The 25,645-nt window shown below is 43.5% G+C and overlaps 1 protein-coding gene across 2 annotated transcripts in view; it reads right to left on the bottom strand.

Annotated features, from left to right (window-relative positions):
• Positions 1–7,327: 7,327 nt before the first annotated feature.
• The window catches only part of LOC119026466 (anosmin-1), a 49,520-nt gene continuing 31,202 nt past the window's right edge, over positions 7,328–25,645 (bottom strand). The window contains exons 5-14 of one of the 2 annotated variants that reach the window (XM_037110896.1): positions 25,042–25,226; positions 24,592–24,721; positions 21,091–21,296; positions 18,973–19,117; positions 17,478–17,624; positions 14,313–14,401; positions 12,971–13,142; positions 12,050–12,270; positions 11,234–11,375; positions 7,328–8,892 (exon numbers count right to left, since the gene is read on the bottom strand). In XM_037110896.1, the coding sequence (XP_036966791.1) occupies positions 8,834–8,892; positions 11,234–11,375; positions 12,050–12,270; positions 12,971–13,142; positions 14,313–14,401; positions 17,478–17,624; positions 18,973–19,117; positions 21,091–21,296; positions 24,592–24,721; positions 25,042–25,226 (1,496 nt within the window). In that variant the 3' untranslated portion in view covers positions 7,328–8,833. Of the gene's footprint in view, positions 8,893–9,574; positions 9,884–11,233; positions 11,376–12,049; positions 12,271–12,970; positions 13,143–14,312; positions 14,402–17,477; positions 17,625–18,972; positions 19,118–21,090; positions 21,297–24,591; positions 24,722–25,041; positions 25,227–25,645 lie in introns of those variants that run through there. The other variant, XM_037110895.1, reaches the window with a different exon arrangement.

Here is a 25,645-nt window from a genome sequence, read left to right on the forward strand (position 1 = left end):
CCCTTTTCAGCACATCCCTCATTTTCGATTTTTCCCAGGACAACAGGCGGATTTAACAGAAATTCTGAAAGACATCCCAGCTCCCTCATTGTGAGGCAGTGATTACCTCTGATGCACCCTTTCAACGCGTAAACAAGCAGGTACATTTATCATTGTGGGCGGAACGTGTGGACCGACTGTCTGAGCCAATTAAGACGGAGACAGAGCAGAATCCCGTCAGAGGGATTTCCAAAATAAAATGCGATGTTTATTTTTACGAAAGAGCACAATGGAGTACATGGATTCTAACCTCTTAACATCTCCCGGAACACGTTTTCTCTTCTCTTTTCCCTGTCACGCATGTTTATTTGGACGTAAGGAGGAAGCACAGGCGCTGGGGCGTGGTGTTGACACACCAAATGATTCCTGTCATAACTGCCGCTTGTACGTACCTGCCACTTTGGACGGCAAATTGCATTGTCTTATTAACACCTCCGAATTAGATGAGGTGTGTTTACAGTCTCTGATTCCATTCGCCCGCCTTGTGAAGTCCTCCGCCCCGCAGCAGGAAAAGTGGAGGAAGCTCTGAATTCTCCCCCTGACAATATCTGTTTCAACATCCTCCGTGTGGATTCCATCTGAACTCAACCCCTGACCCCTTCCCCTTGTCCCCGAGCCCGGGTCCTGCCCTCGCGCTGCCGTCCATCCTCCTGGGTACACGCTGACCTGTGAACTCTGCCTCGCCTCCGAGGCCCCGGCTACCGACCCCGTGCACCGACTTCACAGGAGAAAAGAAACACAAGACGGAAAGTTGCCCCTCATCGCTAGTCACGCCCGGGGCTGTATTGTTTTGAAGAAAAGCTGACACCCGTCAATATTTAAAAGCATCACTACCCAAAATCTGTACCATCAAGTGCACATTTTGCTTCGTGTAACTCTGGACTGACCACGGCGAACAGATGATAGCAGACATCCTAACTTCATTAATTAAGCGAGGGGTCGCTTGGGTCAACATGTGTTTATTCTCAGGAAGGAGCATTAGAGGGATTAACACTAATCAGAGGGGATTATGAGCATCTACTACTCAGCTGGATGGTCCTTCTCTGCCTGATCTCTTCACTTTGGAGGTTGAAGGATGTTTGGTTTGGAAAGAGGGGGCTGGATAACGATTCCTCTGGTGACGTTTTCTTTGTAAACACTAACACACTGGACCTCTCGCTTACCTTTGACCCAAAGTCCAAAGAACGGCAAGTCCTTTAAACAGAGTGTGTGTGTGAGAGGAGAGAGTGCGTGTGGATTGTTTCATACTGCAGGTCAACTGATTGCGGGGCTCAGCAGAGGGCCTGTGGGAATAACGGTCACACGTTTTGCACCGAGTGACCAGTCTAATGGTCAGATCTGTACAATCCAATATAAAAGTTCTGCTGAAATGTTTTCAGATTGATCGATGAAGACATACTGCAGTATACTCGATGGCGGAAAGGAACCCTGTCCAGAGCCACTTCAGTCCTCAGGTTCTGAGACTCCTCAGTTCATCCTCAGCGCTCCGAAATGAAAAATAGTTTCAATTTCGGGACTTTCATGAGCCAACCTGGATAAGTCTGAATCCAGCCTGGTTACAGGCCTTAAGAAAAGATATTATAACTAAACAGAGAAACAACAAATCTTCTTGCTTGCTCGCCAGTTAGAAGTTATTTGTTGTAGGTTCAAGCACAGTTTAGGTACTCGCTCTTCTCCTGAATATTCATGTGTTTCAGTTTCAGTGTGATACAGTAATGTCTAGTTAGGAATTATTAAGTATTAGTATCACTTAAAGGTAAACAAAAATAGTAACTGATGATTAAGTAATCAGTATTTAATGAGTCGTCACTAGTTTGTGCCACTGGCTGGTTGATAGTTAATCTGACAAAACTAATCAAGAAAGTGGTCAGTAAGTCAATTCACAAATACGAATGAGCTAATCGTTATCGTATGATTCATTAATATAGTATTTGCCCAATCTGCTCTGTAGTAACTCATCATGATCTACATATAGTCATCAAATCCCAGTTACTCAGAAATGACTCCTTAATGATGACAGTGCATACTGAATAAAAGAGACGGGTAATTCCAACACCGTTACCTAAGTAACAGTTTGCTTTTCCTTGTGAGCATTTTTGATTTTGATACTTTTACTGTAAAAGGTAAATTTTCCATCTTTAATTTTACTGAGAGGTAATTGAATATTATATATGTATATGAATGATTAAATTTGATTATATTTTGCCTCCCACAACACATTTCTTTGTAACAATCCAATATATATCTAGAACAACTGCCACAAAGTGACAATAGAGCTGAATCAACAGCTTTCTGACAGCGCGAATGAACATAATTCAGTTTGAGTTATGGAGAGTTATTGTATCGGACTGCATTTGATTGCACAGGTAACTTTGTTTATATGAGAGTGTGAGCTGCACACTAAGGATATGAACACACATTTGCATTTGCACTTGCATTTGGTTCCATTTCTGACTGACACTGTGACGGCACGCACCAACTTTAAACATTCTATATGAAATAACTTTGTTGTGGTGTAATTATAGCAGCTCAGCTCCTGATCTGTACACCTACGGGTGGTACAACCTTACATTTAATCCAAAATATACATGAACAGGCTTCTAGGCTCAGAGACTAGGAAATCAAGTTCCCCTGTGGAGCCGCAGAGGCAAAGGAAATTATTGCTAAAATAGAAGGCGGAGAGAGAAAAAAAAACACACACAGAATTTGTCTGTCTTTGGATGTTTTCACTCTGAATGACCCGGTAGCTGCTTTTAAAGCACAGCACACACATTCGCTTATCGAGCGTTTCACTTTGTCTAAGAACAGCAGACGAATGCTGAGCTTGTCAACAGTGTTGTAGCGCTGGTGTTCGTACAATGTGTGGCATGCATGTTCTCAGGTCTGCTCATGTGTTCTGGTCTTCATTAGACTTAGACTGAACATCTTTGCGGCCTGACAGAGGGATCCTTTCATGTGTCCCCTGCCTGGTCCCACTCACCAGAGCCTAAGCAGAAACATGCCACTGCCCAGGGCAAGGTCAGATTTCTCACCATGCCGCGGCATTAAAGCAACACTGCCTCTCCTAATGGAGAGGAAAAAAGGGGAAACACTGGTTATTTTTCATCAGTCTCACAGACAATATATTCCATCTCATCACACTGAGGGAAATGGATGTAGTTCATGTGGTAGTAATTTGGATGATCTCACATGACCTGAAGCTCACATCAGGCTAAGATTTCAAATCGCTCAGGTTTCGATCATCTGAGACGGGAACGTGAAGTCCATCCATTTTACTTTCAAAGTCACGCTGGGATTTCACCTATCATCAAAAGTTCGGTTCCGCCCATCCCGACGTCGCAGTCGCTCCGTCAGCCATCGTAGGATGACCCACAAAAGTGGATTAGATTTGATAAATAGCGATGCACGGCTCATTGCAATGTTAATCTGCAGAACGGGAGTGAAAGGGGTCAGAGGAAATGTGTGGGAGAAGACAGCCTATCTTTGTTGCACTCCCCCTCGATGGACTCGCTGTGTTATTCTCAATTCTGGTTAAAAAAAAAAATTAAAAAAAAGAGGGCTAATGTCGACCAGAAGACGGGTAAATATTTAACTGACTCGGATTATTCAAAGAGCCAAATGAATAATGCTGTTTTCGGAAAAATGTGTTTAAATTTGAAAGCGATACCCCTTCCCTGACTTTCACAACGGGGATGTAATGCATTGCAAAGTGAATAAGCCCTCACTGGCCTTGTACCATCACAGACAAAGCTTTTTTTGAACGACGACTGGCCTATTATTTAGTTGTTGCATTTTTTTCCCATTTCTTTTATGTCCTCGGAGACTTGGACGTCTTGCAACATGACTCAAAAGAGGCTAGAGGCCCTTTTGTTTTGGAGGTTTCACACTTGAGGGTCATGGTATTTGGTGTGTGTGTGTGTGTGTGTGTGTTGTGCAGAGAGGGACTGTGACAGCCTGAAAGGGAGAGGGGCTGGGCTGGCTCACACAAAAAAGGAGCCTTGGCTAAACACTGGCCCGGCTCCTAGCAAAGAGAGAGGGATTAGCGTGCACAGACCGAGAGGAACTAATCTCCAGTGACATAATAGAACTGTACATAAACAACATCCCTGAGAAGTGAGCGGCGAAGCATTGACTGACTGAGGAGGCTGAGCGGGTGAAAAACAAGGGGCTTCGAATGTATTTGTCGCTGGCCGCGCATAAACGGTGACAAGAGCGGACTTCAGATGTAAACATCTGGACGGCTTTGCTCCTCACACACGTCACAGGACACATGGGAAATGCACAAACACTGGGCCCATTTCCCACAGACCCAAATAACACAGTGCGTGGTTTATGACTTCTTATTCAGCACCAACATATTTGCAACATCGTCATCGCAAGCAGCCGCCATTGCTGATGCAAGCCAAGGCACAGCCGTTCACAGACAAGGTTGCGTTTTAAAACTCGCGTTATGTTTGCTCACGTTTGCCGACTTCCTTCCTCCCTCTCTGATCAATCATCCCATGTTTCCCAGGAAGCCAAGGCGAGAGGCGACCAGATTAAAAACACACCGCTACCTTGGGTAAAATGCGGATTTCTCTGGGCTCCAACGTTGTCGGACAGAATGCAAAACGCGTCTTGTTTTTATTTTTGAAATCCAGTCTCTCAACATTCCCGGCATGTTGTCGTTGGAACAAAAACTTTAAAGTCGGTGTATTTGTGTGTCCAAAATGCCCCGGGCCTCATTTAGAAAACAGATTCAAAATCAATCTTTATCGCCAGTATGCCTTAAGCAGAAAATCACATATAAGTAGCTTTTTTATAAAACCTCACTTTGACATGGAAATTATCTTATCTATAAGCCTAAACTTAAAAGTGATTTTCCTATGTGTTGCCCATGATCCTGTCTTCTAAAAAGGTTGTTTTTCTCTTTCGGTCTGTGGCTACTCTTGACTAGACCTTAATTTGTGCTGGCATTTAAGAAGGGAGAATGGCGAGGCAGGTGCCGTCAATTTATGTTGAATTGGAATGTATATATCACAGGTGCGTGGTTAAAGCTAAGATTCTTAGAGCCTGCTTAAGCTCAGCATCTTTCAATGAAATGAACGTAAGCACACCATCTGAAATTATCATAATTACAAGTATAAATATGTGATTTTTTTTTTTTCTATAATTGAACCCCCAGATTTAAATGTCAAGCACAAACAAGGCAGATGCGCGGCTTGAATATGCTGATGAACGGTTCAATGAGTGAACCATTAACTGATGAAGACACTGATGTGCACCAATGCAGTGTGATTCTGCATCTCTCGTGCATGTGGAAGATAAAAACACTTCTTGCAAGTCATTCGGTACAAAAGTATCTGCGAACCCTGCCCACAGGAAAATGGCAACTTTAGATCGGTAGTACTTACTTCTGCAGTCATGAAATCATTTGAAAGTATAATGGTCAGGAAAATAAGGGATGAGGTGCAGGATCTATTGGATCCCTGCACATCATGTTAAGAATGTAATGTAAATACTTACTCGATCAGATGGCACTATGCATTGCTCACCAAGAGACAGCAAAGGGTGAGGGTCAATTCAACCCTCTCTGATACACTGGAGATAAGTACACAGGCCCCACAAGGACTAGTAAGCTCAGCTTTTTTTATTTCCACTATATACAAATAACTGTTGAAGCCAGCATTCATGCAACTACATCATAAAATATTCTGATGCTGCAGCCTTGTTAAGTTTACCGACCCGGGATTCAGACGCAGCAATCTACAGATCAGAACCAGCTGTTTTAAGAGGTGTGAGGAACACAACCTATTATTAAATGTCAAGAAGACAAAAGAATTCATCTCTGATCTGAAGTATTTTTAGAAGTATGCACATTCAAATACTTAGAACTGCACTTTGATTCTCAGCTCAGATGGACAGATCAGCTGGAGCATGGATGCTCAAAAATAAGTCAGCGGCTGCACTTTTTATGTAGACTCAGGCTACATGGTGTAAATCATGTTGTTCTATAGGGCATCGATTGAATCACTTATAAGACATGCAATTACAACTTGGTTTGTTAACCTGCCTGTAAAACAAAAAGCACAACTGCAGAATCTGACTGGACAGGCGGGAAAAATAATCGGTATGCCACCCCCATCCTCTCTACAGGAAAACTTTGAGGAGACGGTGAGGAGGCAAGGCCGCAAAATCGCTGGTGATCCAAATCATGTTCTTTTCAGCGAATATGAGTTGTTGCCTTCAGGAAAAAGGTATAAGGTACCAAACTGCATGTTAAATAGAAATAAACCGTCCTTCATACCTACCTCCATTAAATTATTAAACAATGCAAGATAGTGTGTGTGTGTGTGTGTGTGTGTGTGTGTGTGTGTGTGTGTGTGAGTGTGAGTGTGAGAGAGAGAGATTCATAAAGGGAATGTGCAACAAAAATGATGGTATAGGGAAGTGCAATAGAATTAATGATGTTTTATGGGTATATGTGCAATAGGAAGAGTGTGTGCAAAAAGTACAAATGAAGAGGGTGTCTTCTGTGCTGATATGAATTTATGCTATATGTAAACAGACGTCCTTCTCTTTCCTTGTGGTTTTTGTGTGTGTGTGTGTTTTATGTGTTTTGTGATGTGCTATATGTGAACATGTGATATTCTCTTGTAGAAAATAAAAGCAACTAACAAACAAACAAAAGAAAACCTAAATGCAGTGACAACAAACATGGTTCACACAGTCTTACTCTGGTTCAGATATCTCACTGTAGCCTTGATCCTCATGACAGAATGCAAAAGATGTAAACCAGTATACACTCTCCTCCGTCCGCTCCTTTCAGGATTATTATGTGTGTGAAAGAGGTTTGCATGCAACAAAACACACACAAAAAAAAAATCTCACACGCTCCGCACAAACAGGCTCGGCTCTCACAGTGTCACTCTCCGCTTTATTTTCTTGTAAACATATCCACTTTTCATTTTACGAGGGTGAAAGGCTGCCGAGCGGAGGAGGGATTTAATGCTTTTTAAACACAGAAGCGTTCTGAGAAGCAGAGCACTCTGTCGAGGGGTGCCCGACCTCCGCGATGGTAAATTCACTCTGGCCCGCTGAGCGGGATGACCTGTTTATTTGGACTTGCAGAGCGCATGTCTCGGGCTCCTGGGCCGATCAGTGAATATGCTGTACACAGTCTGCCATGACGGGTTTTACAGCCAAAATAAGCAACGGCAACTGCCAAATAGTGGAGCTCGGGGAGGAGAAGCATGTCTGTTTACTGCTCACGGCAGCCTCAATTAAAAACAAACAGTGAAAAAAAGGGAACTGGTTAAGGGTTATTTTATTACTTAGCATTTTGTACAGTTTCTACCATGGAAAAATAACATGTAACATAAGACTGTATTTACAATTCCATTTTTACAAAATGTCTTTACAAGATTTTTTTACCAGGTTCAAAAACTTGAGACTAGAACACACGAGAACAGACACATCCACACACATCCAAACCAAACTTTGTAATACACACATAAATAAATATAGACATTCACTGACTGCTCCACGACAAATATTTCTACAGCCAAGAACATGTACAATTCATCATTTCCACACAAGTTATAATTTCATTAATAAACATAACATATTACTCCCAATATAATTCTTTGTTAATCTGTTAATGAAATATTGCTAACATACTGAAAAAAGAGGTAACACAGACATCATCTCATGCCAACAGAATGCGAACGGTTGTCATGCAAAAACCATCACAGGCTTTCAATTTGAAGCAAGTAATTCATTTACAGGTTTAAAAATTGAATGTACTACATGCAACATTACTATGTGGAATATTCTGGGTTAGACAACAATGACTTTAGTTACATTATCCATCAGTATTGACTGTGTGCCTAAGCGCCTCTTTAACGGGTAACACAAAATAAATAGATGAATTTCTACGTTTCTTTCGATAAACAGTTGTTTTACAGTTCTGGCATTTCCTGCCGTCCGGGTCCGACCGTCTTCAATCAGGTCACCAAAGTTTTTTTCCCCCTAAACCGTAAATCGCTTGTCATCAATCATCCAATCAAATTTGTTACATCGCGTTGCCACGACAACGACATCTGGATTGCGAGCATCTTAAAGCACTATGTAGCTTTGGGGACTGACTGATTTTGACACTGATTAAACAAACTCTCTTTGTTTCCATGACTGAATAAACTGAATAAACAAAGTGAATATTAAAAAGACAACACAATTTCATACCGTTTGACTTTGTTCTGGCGGACCCTGCCACCTTTCGAGCTTCGAACAGTGTTCTGAGCACCGCATTTTCCTCTGACGACAGCTTGTTTATTCAGTTACGGAAAACATGAATATTTCTGAGTTTTCATTAGTATCACACCAGTTCTATTTTCTTTTCCAGAACTACACAGTGCCCCCTTTAAAGGTTCCTTACTTTTTTTTTTTTTTTTTTTTTTTTAACATGTCATAACTTCCTGGTGAGTTGGGGACGTGTTGGGGAGCTGTGTGCTGCCCAACACTGAATATGAGACCTTCGGGTATAAATTTCACTGTACAGACCAACCCGTCCAGTGACGCGTATCAGTCAAGACAGAGGGTTTTTTTTTTTTAAAGAAGGAATAGCTGATGTGTTGTGGAGCCTGGAGAGGATGGACCCATGTTTCACAAGCAGAGGGGGGTCAGTTCATGGTCTGGTGCGCTGTGTTTCTGTTTGGTTCCACACGTTCCTTCCCTGACAGACTGGAGCAGAGAGCCACTGGTGATTCTCCCTGTTGGGTTTTTTTTTCTTTTTTTTAATACCTCTGTTTGCAGCTCAGTGTCTCTCTACTGAGGGCTTCTGGTGGTGAGAGTGGTGCTGCCGGAGTCTGGGTCCTGAAATAATAAGAGATCTGTCAGATCTTAGTAATAATTAACTGTTTTTCATGCAGTATAAATGTGCTTGTTTTGCTTCTTGCTGCTGATACAAAGCAGTGCTTCACCTGTTATCTAGGTCATAAATACTTTTTACATCCTCCCTTTTTGCTGAGCTAAACACCCACAGTTAATTGTGTCTTTTCCTGGAAAATAGGCTGCCTGACACCGAGTAGACGTGGCGGAGGCAAAGCATCTTTTCTTGCTGATTATTTGCCAATTTAAAGGCAGTGGAAACAAGCTGTAAACAGCAGTGACGTATTATCCACTTACAAAGCCGATATGGTGGACTTGTTAACAAGCACATCCAAATTTACACATCCGGCAGACACAGAGCAACATCAGCATGTATTCAAAGTCGTGTTTTTTTTTTTTGTTTTTTTTTTTTTACCTGATGAATGACAGATCAATAACTTCTCTTCTTTTAGCTTTGTTATGCGCTTCACAAACTCCTGAGGGAAATATCTGACCCTGTTCAAAGGTTGTCGCAGACAGAATTTTAATACAATTCTAGTATAAAAGGGAAAAACAAAAGAAGGAAAAAATCCACTCACACACACACACACACACACACACACAAGAGGATAATCTTTTTTTTTTCTTCATTTTTTAGTGATTTACAGCCTGCACATAGTGCTGGTACTGAAAAGGTGACTGAAAAAAAACAACACATTTGTATAATTTTAATATCTGTGCAGCCTTGAGTTGAAAACCGGATTGCAGATCAGTTTTTGTTATAGCATCAGGGTGTCGGATACAATCTAACGCAGATATTGAATGGTTTTGTGGTATTGAGAAAAGTATTTTAGTATCAATACTTTTGACAACCTCGCTATTATCACCATCTACTCGTTCACGCTGTGTGTCTGGAGATTTTCTGCCAGAAGAACGCCGGCTTTTGCGGCTTGAGCCAGAAGACCAAAACAGCGAGCTGAAAGATGGCAAATGCCCTCTGTGGAAGCAGAGGGAAAGTCCTTTAATTCTCTACATATGATACAAGCAGGCATTTGATTCTTTATGGTGAAATATATACATTGATCATATCAAAAGGAATAGTTTGGAGAATTTCAGGAACTAAACTTATCAGCACGCTTATCAACATGTGATATCTTGTTGGTTTGAAACTTACAATAAGTGTAAAACTCCACTGTTTGGCAGAAGGGTTATGTGCTGAATTATTACTTGGCTCTGAGAAGTTGCCAAGTGTTAATGCGTTAGCTTCAGAGGTGTGTGTGGGTGGATTTTGTTACTAGACTAGCCTTTTTTCACTTGTTGGCAGTCTTTGTGCTAAACTGGCTGCTGGCTTCTACTTATTGCACGGACACGAGAGTAATATTCATCTTCTATCTCTCGGCAGAAAGCAATCACAGTAACTAAAATGTGACACTGATGCTTTGAGGATGACGAGGATGATGGAGGATCTACAGTATGAATTTAGCACTGAGCAGGAATGGCCACCAAATGAACAGTAGCACATAATCAGACAGTGGCCATTTTCCTCTGACGCCACACTCAGGATGGGAAGCTGAAATGTTGTTATTAGAAGGACAATGTTGCATTGCTGTGTTCCAGGTTGCAAAACTTATCTTACAAATTGTTACCATTTCACTGCGCCTTGACTGATCTGCAACTGAAAAACAATGGAAAGCTAAAATCCGGAGGCAAATCAGGCCCGTATTCAAGGTAAAACAACATATTTGGTAATGCATTAGCTAATGCTAGACAACAGCTGACATTAGCATACAGCCACTTCCTGGCTAAAATGGCCTTTTGATAGTGTTACACGCAAGGGATAGCCTAAATTTATTCTGAAATATCAACACTCATCTTGGACACATGAGCTAGGCAGATAAATAACAATGTTAGCAAGACAGTTAGCTAAAGTTAGACTGCAACCTCGATGCAACCACTGTGTTTTTGGTCCAGGTTTAAATGAATGTGTCCAACTAGTGCTTTAATATTTCAAAATTAATTTGGTCCTTTCCCTTCCGTACTGGCTAAGACTATAAAATGCTAATGTTAGCTAGGAAGTGGCTGAATGCTAAGGTTAACTATTTAGCTGATTTTCATTATCCATTGTCTTTTCAATTGCTGACGATAAAGTTGTGTCTGATTCCCTACATATGACTTGGAACCTTTGATAACAACACTTGAGCTTCCTGCCCTGAACGTGACATCAGAACGCAACAAAAGAGAAGCGAAGCACCACAGCTACCAAGATTTTTATAAAATCCTGAGCTAATTAAGGCAGATTCCTTGAGTTATTTGACTTTGCAACAGCTGACAGAGACTTGGTACTTACGGTGTTGAATAACTGGTAATATGTTGGGGGTCTGGAAGGTCTTGACAGTGGCAGGACCTTCTCCTCCAGTCGTTATGACCTGCACCTCCAGCCTGTAGTAGGTGGACGGCCGCAGGTTGGACACGACAAGCAAGTTATGATCCTGCCAAGTGAAGGGCGGGGGCGGGCGGGAGCAGCAGAAGACATGCAATCAGTTGAAATACAACAGAACGTGCCTCTAAATTTGACAGGACCTGGGACTATCAGCCACGGAGCTGTCTTTGCACAAGACACAGACGAAAACAAAGACTTTGTTTTCATAAGGCCTGCTGTCTCTCTTTTTTGCCGCCAGCTTGATAAAGTGTGCGGTGGGTGGTTTTATTTATAGACGAGCTCCAGAGGCTGGGAGGTGCAGATAGGCGGAACGTGTTGTTGATGGAGCAGATTATGTCAAAGAGCGGCTTTTTCTGAACTCACAACAGAGGATGAAAGAAGTAGAAGACGCAAAGGCAGATGAAAAGGTAGAGGAGGAAAACTTCCAGCCGGACACAACGCTTCCTCAGATCTACCCCTCTGTCTGTCTACACAACGCCGCTTATCGCCAGATTAATGCAAAGAGGCCACAACAGTGTTATCCTTATATCACCCTCACCTCTGACAGATGTAAAGATATGAAGCGCTGGAGATAGAACATACTTTCCTACTGACTATATATGACAGAGCAGGCTCCCAGTGTTACATGAAATCATATTCAATCCGCAGGATTTGAAAAAAAGCCCTTACTGTATGACGATAACAGAAAAAACATCAATCCAGTTTTAAAGAAAATATACTAACTGGAGGCAGAATCTGCGACTGGGAGATGATGCTGTTGGGCAGGCTGTTTTGCCGACTTTCTGTAGTGATCTCAGCCCAGGTGACCTGGAAGCCTGTGATACGCTGATTGGGAGCCATCCTGGACACACGCCACAGGAAGTTGCCGGTGATGTTTCCCTCATTGATGGAGAAAGAGGCCGTCAGGTTCTCTGGCTTGGCCAAAACCTTTGGAAGTCCTGGAGCTGTTGGGAGAACGGTGATCTCAGTTAGGGTGTTGATATTAAAGGAGTGGTTCAACATTTTGGGAAATAGGCACATTTATTTATTGCTGAGAGTTCGACGTGAAGCTTGATACCTCTCTCATGTATGTCTGCTTATTATGTAGCTACTAGCTAGTTAGCATAGCATAAATTGGTTGGCTGGTTTGTCAGTTGGATAACAAAAAAAATGAAAGAACGGGTTTCAACAAAACTTGGACGAAGGATGGATCTCACCCCAGAATAGCCCAACAAATTTAAAAGGTATGATAACCATCTATTTTCACATCAAGGTATACTTCGAAAACGGTAAACTGCCCATAGTTGCCAGAAAACCCCACAGTGACGACAAGATTATAAAAGAGGAGTAACATGTCACATGGTTGAGCTTTATAGTTTGTGAATTGTTACCTCCGGACAAAGCCAGGCTATCTGTTTCCACCTGTTTTCAGTCTTTGTGCTAAGCTAAGCTAACCGGCTACTGGCTGAAAACTTCATAAAAGACTTGAGAGAGGTGTCTATTTTGTAATTTGAGCCTTGACAAGAAAGTGAATAAATGTATTTACTGAAACATCAAACTCATCCTGGTCATCATGATTATAATGAGCTACAGTGTCTACACGAGCAAGGATCGATCTTAAAAAAAAAAAAACGCCCTTCATGCATCAATCAGCTGAAGACTCACCTCCTTCCCCCGGGCAGGGGATATGTTTGTGAGTCTTGCTCCGGATGGTGGCGCAGGATGGGGTGAGGAAGGTGGTGCTCTCGTCCTTGGAGCGTCTCTTGGACTTCAGCATGTGAACGGTGACTTTGTACTTGCAGGAGAACAGCAGGCCCGGGAGGTTGATGTAGTTCTCCTGAGCCAAGAAACACATTATTCAGCCATGATGACTTTGACATGTCACCCAGGTCAGGTCCCATGGAGCTTCAGAGATAATTAAATACACAGCGCCAGGGCAGATCGCATTCCCACTAAGGCTGCAGGAACATGCCCCACATTACAGGACCACTTTGAACAGTCACATGGTCGGGGTTAGACCACTATTCTTTCTATTCGGCTTACAATAAGAATGGTTTTTTTATCGCTTCCACATGTGGTAAAACATGAGAAGAACTTAATTAAGAAGCAGCGAGCAAAGTGAATTCATGTGTAATCTGAAAGGAGAATGGCCTGTAAATCCATGTTAATGAATTCCGTGCATCAGTCTTCGACTTTACACTCATTTCAAACTTTAATCTTTGATTGATCTCAACTAAAAAAAAAACAAAAAAATGCCTTCTTCATCCATTATCGAGAAAAACAAAAAAAAAATTGTGCTGACTAGAGGATTTAGATCTTGCTTTTGTAATAAGGAGGTTCTACATTAATAGGCAGTCCCTTGAGAAATGTGTGTGTGTATATTCTCTGTGATATGGAACAGCTTTGATTAAAAGTGAATGAGGCGCTCTGCTCACATGAAAGCACGATCCTGGAAGCCTTCCCAGTGATCTATAGAAAACGTGGATGTATATTTCCTAGCAACCAGCACGCCAGCCCCTGAAGAATGTGTTGTCTGCCAGGCCTCTGCCATCTTGTATCAGCGTGAGCCCCAACAGTTAACCCCCCCCACCCCAAGACTCCTCCAACGCTTGCACAGACCCCTCTGCACCCTAAAAGAAAGCCCCGAGCAGGAGCATATCCGGGGGCTGTTGGAGGTGAGTGATCCCTCCATTCCGGGAAACGTTGTTTAAGCAAATGCATTTTATTGGCCAACACACCGCATGCCTGACCACACGACTGACTCATAATATTCAAAACAACAGCCAGTAATTTGCCCGGTGCAAATCCAACGCAACGGGGCTCCGGCTCAGTCGCTGGAGTTGTTTTCTTTAGCGGAGCTGTCTTTTTTTCTGAACGTCAGACAAAAGGTTAGGCACGTGCTTTGCCTACGGCACGGAGCTGCTGAACAGGCCTCGCACGCCCTGGGCACTGCACTCACTGCACTGCACTGATTAGGTGTCGTGTGAAACGGTGGCTGGAGACTAACCTGGGTGACGGATTTCTCTGGGCCTCGGGTCTCGTTGTGGCTGCAGTACTCCGGCATCCACTGGACATGGTAGCGACTCACAGTGGGGTCTGACACAAAGAGGATGAGGGGAGAGGATGTGAGACAACAAAGACCCGACTCAGCATTCAGATCAGCAAACGATTCTACATTTTTAAGTCCTGCAATCAAAATTTTTGCTTAAATCAAAATCTGGTAGTATTAAGGGCAAAATGTTCTTAAGTGTTGCAAAGCAAGTCATTTCTGACACCAGGGATCTTTCAATCAAAACAATAACACAATAAAGAGTTTTATTATTAATGCAAAGTAGCATTATGGGCTCATGGGAGTTGTTGTTTTCATCGTCAAACAACATTGCCAATGACAATAAATGCAACATCGCGACTGCGCGACAGAAACTATATCAAATTATACAGTGCAAGCTAGTTTGTCGACTTCCTTCCTCACTGTATGAACTTGCATCTGGTGTTTAAACTAGAGTGGATAAAGTGGATGTGACAGCATTGATAGGCAGCCAAAAAACAACAAACAAAACAAAAAAAAAACATTACCTAGAACACAATCATGGATTTCTCTGGGGTTTGAACATTGTTGGAAACTTTTTGAGAGAATGTCAGTACACAACTCAACAAAATACCTAAAAAAGGTCCAGTTGTTTTCAGATAATTTAACAAAAAACATGTTGCATATTATACTATTAAGCACCAGACTATCTCCTGTCAGTGTTACATTATGCGACTTGTGACAACAACTTTTATATCTGATTCATTCTTTAAAAAGTTCCAGGTTGTCAGATTCGATGATTTGCTGCTTTTCTCTTGATGTTGGCAAAAAATCATGCTTTGGACTGTTCACTGACAAAACAAGGCAATTCTGGCTTCAGCATTTTCTTACTTTTTACAGATTAAACAACGGTGTGGTAAAAAGAGGCTAAAAGTCATACTTGAGTGCTAAAATGTTACTTTGGTAAAAGTGAATCACTCTTATGCATGGTACCTGAAGTAAAGGTGTCTGATATCAACTGTCCTTCAGTCATTCTGGCAATAAATATATCAAAGAATCAAAAGTACAATTAACACTGAGTAAGTTGCATGTACGTTAACATGCAGGCACTTTGCATATACTACATAGCAGGGGTTGACAGATTATTAGATCTGATATCGAGCGTGTTTCTGATCACTGAAATCATTGTTGTACCTTCGGACGGTGCTTGAGTAAATGTTACGTTACGCGGAACAATGATCAGATGTGAAAGACAATCTGACAGACTGAAATGATCATCTGATGTCTATCTCACGACATTTGCAACACTCCCTATCTGAGCCCTGATATCAACACTTCCACTGCCGATGATCACGATAACTCTCAATAAAGAGGAACTTGAAACCACTTCCTTCTTTGTTGCCTTAGTTTTTTTGTTTGCTGAAGGCTAAATTCCCCAAAGATTTTGAATTCTCATTCTTTGTTTGGCAGTGCTGGTCATGCTGGGACGTACCGGCTCTCTCCGCCGCGGCGCCGATCGCTTCATTACGGTACAGTAGCGACTCCTGAGCTCATCAGCTGTGTTTATCCGCTCATCAACCTCGTGTTATGTTACTAGATTTATTATTCATTCAACTGTGTTGCTTGCATATGTGAGATACTTCTCCGATTAATAATTGAGTTATGCTATGTTCGCCCCTCGGCGCGGGCCTGGGTTGTAGTGGGGGAGATAAAAGGGGTCCTTTGAAGGCTTAGACACAGATCTGGCACTAGGAGCCCCCTTAGGTCCTTGGAAGCAGAAGAGAGGAATTACAGGGAAGCGGGAAATCGGGAAAAAATAAACAAGATATGCTGAGCGGGGTCTGACGGAGAGGGGAAGTGGTATGTAAAACAAGAAATGGGACATGGAAATCAGGTAGAGAACACAACCTCGGCGGTGTTCTATAAATCATGGCTGGGAGCGAGCCTCAGAAGTGCAGCCACCGCCGTCCGGACCGCTGGCTATTGTCTGGACGCTGGGCAGACAACGATATATTATCTGAGCTGGCAGTACAGTGAGGCTCTCTGGAGACAACCCAGAGGTCCGGGCTGCTCTGGATCACAGAGACAATGAGTGAGAGTTTAATCACGGTTCAGTTAACCTGTCCCTTTCGTCCGTCACACAAACCAGATGTCCAGAGACTCTCAACTCTCCGGGACATCTGCACGTCTGTATGTTTACAGTAGTGGAACGCAGGTTGTGGGGAGTCAAAGCCGGGGGTCACGGCTCAGACTAATGAGTGGCAGTGACACACACGCACGCACGCACGCACACACACACATACACACATACATGCTGCAAACAAGAGAAAGAGGAGAAGAAAAAAAACAAAAAAACAAGCTGGACCAGGATTAACTCTGCGATTCCCCAGCCGTGCTTGATCCCCGTCAGCATCACTCAGCTCTCGGAGTCCAGGCCAACCTCGCTAACAGCTCTGGGCCAACTCCATCTTCCCCCATCTCTCTCACTCTGATTCAGCAGTTGGTGTCTCACCAGGCCTCTCCTTCAGCCAGGGTTTGCATTCTTGACTCTAAGATGTGGAGTTTGGCTGAGGCGATGACATATATTAGTAACATAACATAGACCAGTGAATGGGACTTGACAGGTTACCCTGAGAGCACGGCTTTCAAGGTTTCCATATTTCCACTCTGGTATTAACAGAAGGGTTGGGGGAATGGACGCCGCTGGGAGAGGCATTCCTATAGGCTTTAACCCCTTGCGGTGCTTCAACCCGTGACCGCTCCTGTTACCTATGACATCAGGTCTTGTAAAACAAAATGGGCCGCTTCGACTCTTAATGCGCGGGCGAGGATCTATTAAATACAGCTGTCAATAAATCCCATCGCACGGCTAAGCTCTGTGTTTATTGTCTTTTGCTCAACAGTGGCTCCGCTCTACCGGCCCGTGTGCGCAGGTTTACACCAATTTGGCGAGCGCAAACGCACGCTGTTTTATTCATTTCGTTTATGCCGTCCGATGCTGCGTTTACAAAAGGGAATCTTCCATTGTTTGAGTGACTCAGAATCACTTTATTGTGGTGCACATGAGTCATGGTGATTGATAGGCCTAACGAGGTGCTAATTGGATTCTAACAAAGCTATAAATCAAAACAGTAGAGAGCGCACCTCCCCGGTTCTTCCAGTAGATGCGGACCTGCAGCTGGCCATCCTGGTAGAAGGGCGTCCCCACCTCGAGAGGGCCAGACGGGCGTTTGGCCATGGTCGAACCGACAGGGGATATCTCCTCCTTCTTCGGCTTGAGCGCTGATTTCACTGGGAAGAGAAAGGAGAAATATTTGCCGCTGTAGCTAAGACACGACACTGACTGTTTTGTGGCAAACGCTCCGGCTTGGTAACAGAAACACACAATTATGTCTTTGTAAGATCACAGCCGCTACAACATGTTCTTTATGCATAACCTGATGGCTACACACACACAAACACACACACACACGGCACCATCGCTGCCAAGGTTAGAGGTTCAGTTCCCTGTAGGGCCACACATGCTTAGAATGTACACACTCTGCAGCACTGAGGCCTCTGTCTGTGTTTCCTGAACACACAGGAGCTCCAAATGAATGCAGATGTGCTGTCAGCATACCTTGGCCATTTCTGCTCTTTTGCAGTTCTCATGGTGATTGTTTGCCCGAGGACTCTCAGTAATTTAGGAAAATTTAACTATCAAGGAATACAAACAAACAAAGGGAACATTGGATTCTGCGAGGCTAGTGCAGCCAATCCCACATGGTTCTGCAATCACAAAGCTGAAGATGCATCCAGGTTTGTGTTTGATTTCAGGTACTGCATGACACTGCAATTAAAGTGCCTCTTTATTGCCTTAACCATGCCTATTTAGATGCCACACATGCTGCATCAGTTTCTGAGTAGGCACTTGACCAATGCCAAGATACTTAAGTGACAATTATTCAGCAAATGGCATTTATATAGTCGAATAAGAGTCTGCGGCCATGCCAGCAGCTCTGTGAGGCCTTTTCTTTTCTCACAGACTTGGAGTCTGAAAAAAAAGACTGCCAGTTGCCTCAATGGCAGCTCGGAAAGTGTGTCACTGGACCTAAAGCCATTTGTCCGACAGCCCATTATTCCGAAAGCAAATGCCCAGTGCTTTAAAGGCCCTGCGATCCGAAAATACACATTCTCCCTTGGAGTTTTGTGCCCTTAATATCTGTACTTTGGGCCATGCAGGAAAGGTAGTCAGGTTACCTTTGTTGTCGTAGTCAGGTGACTTGCGTCATCATGGTAACAATTACAAACACACGTTTATGTTTCATCAAAATTGCAGTCGAGGCACTTCCCTCAAAAGCCGTGTGTGTCAACCTCACAGTGGCGCTAGAAGAAAAGTCAAAGGATCACCAAAGTCGGATGGATGCGTTGTCTGGGAACAACGAATGCCTGTGTCAAATTTCGTGCCAATGCGTCAGATAAATGTTGAGATATTTCACTTGATGTTGGTGGTGCTCAATGAAATGCCAACCATGACAATCACCCACAAAGGTTTTCTGTCTAGGACCAAATACTGGACTGACCGACTGTTGCCTGGTGGCTACAAAACACAACGGGACGACAGCTGAACGACCAACAGAAAATCGGCGCCGGTTTTTACCTGACTCGTTATGCCGGCTGGTGCTGAAGTGGAGGGAGGCCTTGGCGCTCTTCAGTCGCACCTGTCCCCAGTACGTGACAGCCTGCAGCTCCACAGTGTAGCTGCTGTTCTGCTGAAGCCCCTCCAGATCCACCCAGCTCTGCGCCTGCGACGACAAGAAACACTTGTTGGCATTTCTATGTTACCACACAGTCACTGGAGGCCCCCTTTCAAAGCCCCGTCATTGTCCCAGCCGTAGCTCCAGCTCGGCTCGGTCCGGGCCAACAGGGGCCTGTGGGAAAGCCCTGCTTATTGAGAACACATGTGGAGCTGAGGAAGGTATCGTGGCGAGGAGATAGCCTTCAGGGCCTCGTGAGGGAGCCGTGTTATCAGAGCCTCCCAGGGCTTCCTCGCTGTGTTTGACTTGCAACATTCCACCAGCAGCGTGAGCTTGATGAGTTCTTGTTATTGACTGTGCGTGTTTTGACATTCCTCTACCAGCAGGCTGCTTTCAAAGCCCCGAGGTGCCAAAGTGGAAACCAGTAGTACATGTGTCAATAGGTGTCTGGTGTCTCCCACCTCTATCTCCTGTGTGCTACATCTGCTATTCATTTCATCAACTAATTCAGGAGAAGACTCTATAGAGGTGTGTGTGGACCGTCTAGACTATCTGTCTTTGTGCTGGGGTCTCTAATTAAAAAGCTCTTCGCTGACTGAACCACAGCTATGTCCGGTCACATGGAGATATTTTGAAAATAGCTCACGAAACTGTTCAATGCAAAATGTATTCAGTTATTCATGTCAGGAGTATGTGATTTCAGGACAGTCAATGATCCTGCTCTAAGGTCAGTTCAATTTCAATGTGCCTATGGCCTCATCGCTTCACTCTGTGACAGACCAGTCAATGCTTGCATGCATAATTGTGTAATTTTCTAAGTGAAAACATATTTGTAATACAGTCAAAATATTAGTCTGTGGCTTTCTGAGCTGCCCAAGCCAAGAAGTCTAACTTTGTTAGCTCGCAGCTTGCCTGTTTTTTTAAGCTTTCATAACCAAATTATATTTATCTTTCTTTGTGATCGCGAGTGGGTTCTTTGTCTGTGTGACATCCCAGACAAAAGGCCATAAAAACTTCTCGGTCTGGTTGGGCCACATAGTTGAGATAATTCCAGCATGCAGAGTAAACTCTTCCAAGGAATTAACAGTCGGAATCACTCGTATTTTTCTTTAAACATGATATTTGTGTCGTTACTGGAGAGCGTTTCTTGGACGTCGTAAGAATTTTTGTTTAAAATGTTCAAAAACCCAATTCATCGACAGAATAATGAAGAAAGGACAGTGTTGAAGTTTTGTCAAGGACATCGATGCACAATGTTGGCCGAGACACGTACCATCACATGTCCCATCCCAGACCCTGCTGAGTCAGCTAATACGACTGCTGGCTGCACAGTTAACTGAGCTTACTAGCTAACGGCAGCAACAGTCAGCAGCAGTTAGCAGTTATCTTTGGAGTATGAATTCAACAGGTGGCAAATTCATACATATAGCACACATTCATACAACAAACTGCACTACGTAGTGTTGGAGAATGAAATTCAAACTCTTGCCCTGTTCTGCAGAAAGGAACTGTGTGAGTGTCGTTATATAACCACTCGACTTTGAGGCGACCGTGATCTATGTTAAAAATAAGACAAATAAATGTACCACTTCAGACGTGTCTGAAGCAGACAATCAAAAGCTGAGCAGGAGAGAAAAAAGGAAACCTCCAAAATACCCAGAAAAATGTGAGCAATACAAATTGAGATATTTAAGAAACAAGACGGGCTATTTATCACGCTTAATGTGTTTTCTTTCAAAGGTTAACGGTGCGTTTAAGGGTTCTTTCATCAGTATCAGGAATTATAACAGTGAAGAACACATTGTACCAATCTGTGTGTGATTGATAGCCTTGCAAGTGTATATAAATAAATGCAACTTCTATTCCATGTTTATCCTTTTTTTCCACCACATGGATATTTACAGTGACGTGTCGAAGCCACAGGGGGAGATGCTGAGATAATCCTGGACAGGACTTAGAGAGGGGAAAAAGAGGAGAAGGAGAAAGAAGTCGTCACTGAGACAGGCCGAGGAGAAGATTACCCCGTTGGTGGTCTTTCTCCTTTTCTTCTTGGATGGCACCATGGACTTGGTGGGCACGGTCCAGCTCCAGAACACTTTGTAGTGATGTATGGGGATGTCGGGCTCCTCTGGCAGGGTCCAGTTGAGACGGGCCGTCACGAGGCCTTCCTCGCCCACGGTCACGTTGGCGACGCGCAGGCTTGTCGGGCTGGGAGGGGCGGAAGGATCTGAAAACACAGCAGCAACATGAAACAACACTCAGTACATCTGCAGACATTTAGAGGAAGACAAAGAGGGCCTCTGGTTCATGTATGTGACAAATCTTGAACCAAGGCAGTATAATTTCAGGCTGAATGTTTTACAGGCCGAGGCACCTTTCACCACTTGAGGGTAAGCATGGCAGTTGACGAGGGGGGCCAGTGTGACACTGTGTAAAGTAATTAGTCCTGCACTGACAATCTGGCATGAGATGTTATGACAGATGTCATGTCACGTCCATGACGAGTCCTAGAGCACAGGTCAGAGGTTAACAAACACATGCTGCTCACTTTGGCTCCACACTCAACATTCCTGTATTGTGTGTGTGTGTGTGTGTGTGTGTGTGTGTGTGTGTGTGTGTGTGTGTGTGTGTCCAGTGTAAGAAGCTGGTTCTGAAAGTAACCGTATGTGCTGTGACCCGGCCCTGCTGATGTCAGGAGAAGAAGCAGGGCCACACGCCAGACACCACACCAGAGGGAATAGCCCTTTAATGAGAAAATGATTCACGCCTCAGCCTCGTCTCCACCTGAAACACATTTAATCCGGCCCGAAAATACAAGCTGACTCCATCGGCTCTCAATACCAGCTGATGTTGGCTGCTCAACATAAATAAGCAGTCAGTCCTTACAAATTGCCCCAACAAAGTAGTAGTAGTGCGAAATTGCAATCAGATGATACGGCCGCGCTATGTAAATAACAATGGCATGACAGAGCGGCCAGGAGCTCATCAAATCCGTGACAGCTCCCATCAATCTATCAACGTTCTGGCACTGATTGGCCTGATTGGAGATCTGTTTCCATCCCCAAAGCAGAATACTTTTTCCCACCTGGTGTCTGGCGCTGCCTGACAGCCGTCCAGAACGCTCAGGGGAGTGGATGTATGACGGAGGCCTGACAGGACGGGTCAACACACACACACACACACACACACACACACACACAAAACCACGCACACACACACATGCACACTTACGCTGATACTTTTTGGATTTGGCACCGGTTTTTAGTGTTTGGCAGAACATGTAATCCGTTTGCAACATCTGCCAGAGTTCCACTACTAAACAGCGTCTTATTAATGAATAAATAATAAGTTTTTCTGAGGCTTGTGCATCAGAAGATGATCGATGACAGATAAAAAGTTGGAAAGTGGTCCACACAATACGGACACTAATCTGCATGTTATCATATGACCCTGAACTCGGGCCTACACAGGTTCACTTCAAAATTGTATTAAAAATTGAATCAGTAACGTAATCCAAGAATTATATTAGTACAATATTAAAGGGGCACTATCTAGTTTTATAGAAGAAATTCAAACTCACAATTTATTTATTTACAATAATAATGAGGTAATAATACAAACTCAGGATTATTTATTTTTACTGAATAAACAAGCTGTTCTCAGAGGAAAATAAGGTCCCCAGAACAGTGTTTGAAGCTAGAAAGGTGGCAGGGTCCGCCACATATAAACAAAGTAAACAGTAAGAAACTGCATTTTCCTTTAAGGTCAGTTTGTTTATTCAGTTTATTCAGTCATGAAAACAAAGTTTGATTACGTTTGTTTAGACATAAAAAGAAATGTAATCAATAAAGAAAAAAATACATAATGCACCTTTAAAATTATGTCACTTGATTCCCAAAATAGCAAACATATGGAATAAAGACTAGGGAAGAGAAACATTATTAAAATGATTGATTATTTAATCTTGATGAAGAATGGTATGTATTCTGTAAGAATGTGCATGTGCATGCTTACAGACTTTTATACCTGAAATCTAATTAATTAATTAACTTTTTTTTAATGTAACTTCACTGGAATAAAGTATCCTCTTTTTGTATCCTCGTTTGTAATCCCCTTCCATGAGTCCCGTTACTCTCCTGACAATATCCTGGGGCGGCATAAGGCCGACAGAATGTGGCCACATGGCTCTGCCTCTACACGTCAAACAAACACACTGTCTAGATTGAATCTGAATCCACATCAGATCCAATCCAGACACAACATTATATTTACAAACCTGTAATCCCTGGGAGCCGCCCAACAATTGGCCGTCGCTTTAACAAATGCCATCTGCAGCACAACGCTGCAATTGTGTGTCATTCAACATTGAACGTGGAGAGAGAGCAGCGCGGGATGCCATCAGAGCTCGTTCGCTAATCTGTGGCAAAGATCTGAAGCACTCCTCGGTTACGTCAGCCTCCCTCGGGAAGCAAGACAACACTTGCATTCATTTGAAACCTGCAATATCCTGACTAATTCAGACATATTACATTTTATATGACTGTAAAGAGGGGGAAACCCCTGCTTTGAAGGCATAAATGAAGATCTGGTTGCAAATGTTCTGCACACCCAGTCGCTCCTCATTACTCGTATTTTGCTTGGCACCGGCGTGAATTACTCTTTCCACTTAGCTCACTGGGTACTGGGTAAATGTGTGGGAAAAACTGACAATTCAGGTGAACAGAAAAATTCAAAGGTCTAATAACTGATTAAATAAACATGTCAAAGGTTGTAAAGGGGCACTGTGTGGTTTTGGACAAGAAATTCAAACTCTGAATATTAATATTTACAATATTAATGAGGTAATAATAAAAACTCAGAAAAGTTTATGTTTTCCATAACTGAATAAACACACTGTTCTGAGAGGAAAATAAGGTCCCCAGAGCACTGTTTGAAAGGTGGCAGGGTCCGCCACGTATAAACAAAGTGAAGCGTGTTGTTCTTTAAGGTCAGTTTGTTTATTTGGTTTATTCAGCCATCAGAACTAAGACAGTCTATCGTGATCTTTATATTCTGATCAAAGTCTCTACCCCAAAATTACATAATACTCCTTTCATACCTGAAAATAACCCTTTTTTTTAATAAACACATCAAAAAGGTGGAATCATCTTTCAGTCATAATCCGTTTGCTGCTGCTGTATGGAGCCTTGGAGTTCAGCATCTGTGAATAATCCTCTAAAGAGATGAATGCTGCAAAAGGCAGGTAATTAAAACTCTTTTTACTTTTTTTTTTTTTTTTAAATAAAATACACATGTTCTTTGACTCAGTGATAAAAAAAAGGCTTGGCACCACATGCCCTTGGATTCCAAATAACAGATAACAAGTCTAATCAGGTTTGAAAAGTCCACCTGTTCCAAGGTCTTAACCGTAACAAATGGAGGGCAGTGGGTGTCAAACAGGAACTCAGTCACAAAGCAAGGCCACACACACGTGCATAAGTGCATACACGCAGACACACACACACACACACACACACACTGACCTCTGGAGGAGCGGAAGTGTTTGCTGGGCGCGGTGAAGCCTCGGGTCCCGTGCACGTTGACTGCAGCCACTCTGAACTGGTACCATCTGCTGGCTCTGATGTCGGCCAGTTGGACGCGCTCCTCTGCAGTCTGAGGGACAGATGGGGGGGGGGCACACCGCAGGGGTCAGAGTTCGAGCGGGGTCAGAGCCCCGTGTGAGTTTGCTGCCACATCAGTCATCTGTGTGTTTCTCTTTGCCAAACTTTCAAAGACACTGCGACTGTGAGGAATGTGCAACCGCGTGCAACAGTCTGTCAGCGCGGTGCAGCACTTTCACAGCTGCAGCATGTGGCACGCTGGGACATGTGGAGCTGTGACACAAATCCCACACGTCTGATCAAAAGAATACCAACATTTGATGAGATCTAAAGACAGAACTTTCATTGAGTGTGTTTTTACAGGATTCCTACCTGTGCCACAGTCTGCCACTCCGTGGCATCATCCTCGCTGGGGTGGATGCCATAATTCCAGCGGCGCTGCACCACATAGAGGACGGGCTCCACGGAAATGTTGAACTTGGACGACCAGCGGATCTCCAGCTGACCCGACGGCTGCTCCAAAAACACCAGCTCTTTCCTCGGCTTCAGTGGGACTCCTACAAGAGGATAGCGTGACAGGAGTTAATATCATCACTGTAGGTGAACTTCCAACACGAAATGTGTTGGGGTTTTTTTTGTTTTTTTTTTAGATTTCTGGGGTGGAAAGTGAAATGACACCATCAGAGTTGGACAGATACAGATTTAAAAGCGAGACATGACCTCACTGCAATAGATTTAATACATGCTGCGGGTCAACAGCATCATCTTTCTCCTGTGACAGATTGTGATATTTCCTGGCCGGGGTGTTGTGTTTGAGTTGCTGCGCTTCTTAGCGATGATACGCGCCGTTTACATCGAGGTATGCGAGGTGGCGCGCGGAACATCCCTCACTCCCTCAGTGCAAACATACACACATACATTTAAATCTCATCCGCATCGATGCGCTTCACATTCAGCCCTTTCAGACAAAGTCGAC

This window comes from Acanthopagrus latus, chromosome 9, assembly GCF_904848185.1.
Source record: "Acanthopagrus latus isolate v.2019 chromosome 9, fAcaLat1.1, whole genome shotgun sequence".
NCBI lineage: Eukaryota > Metazoa > Chordata > Actinopteri > Spariformes > Sparidae > Acanthopagrus > Acanthopagrus latus.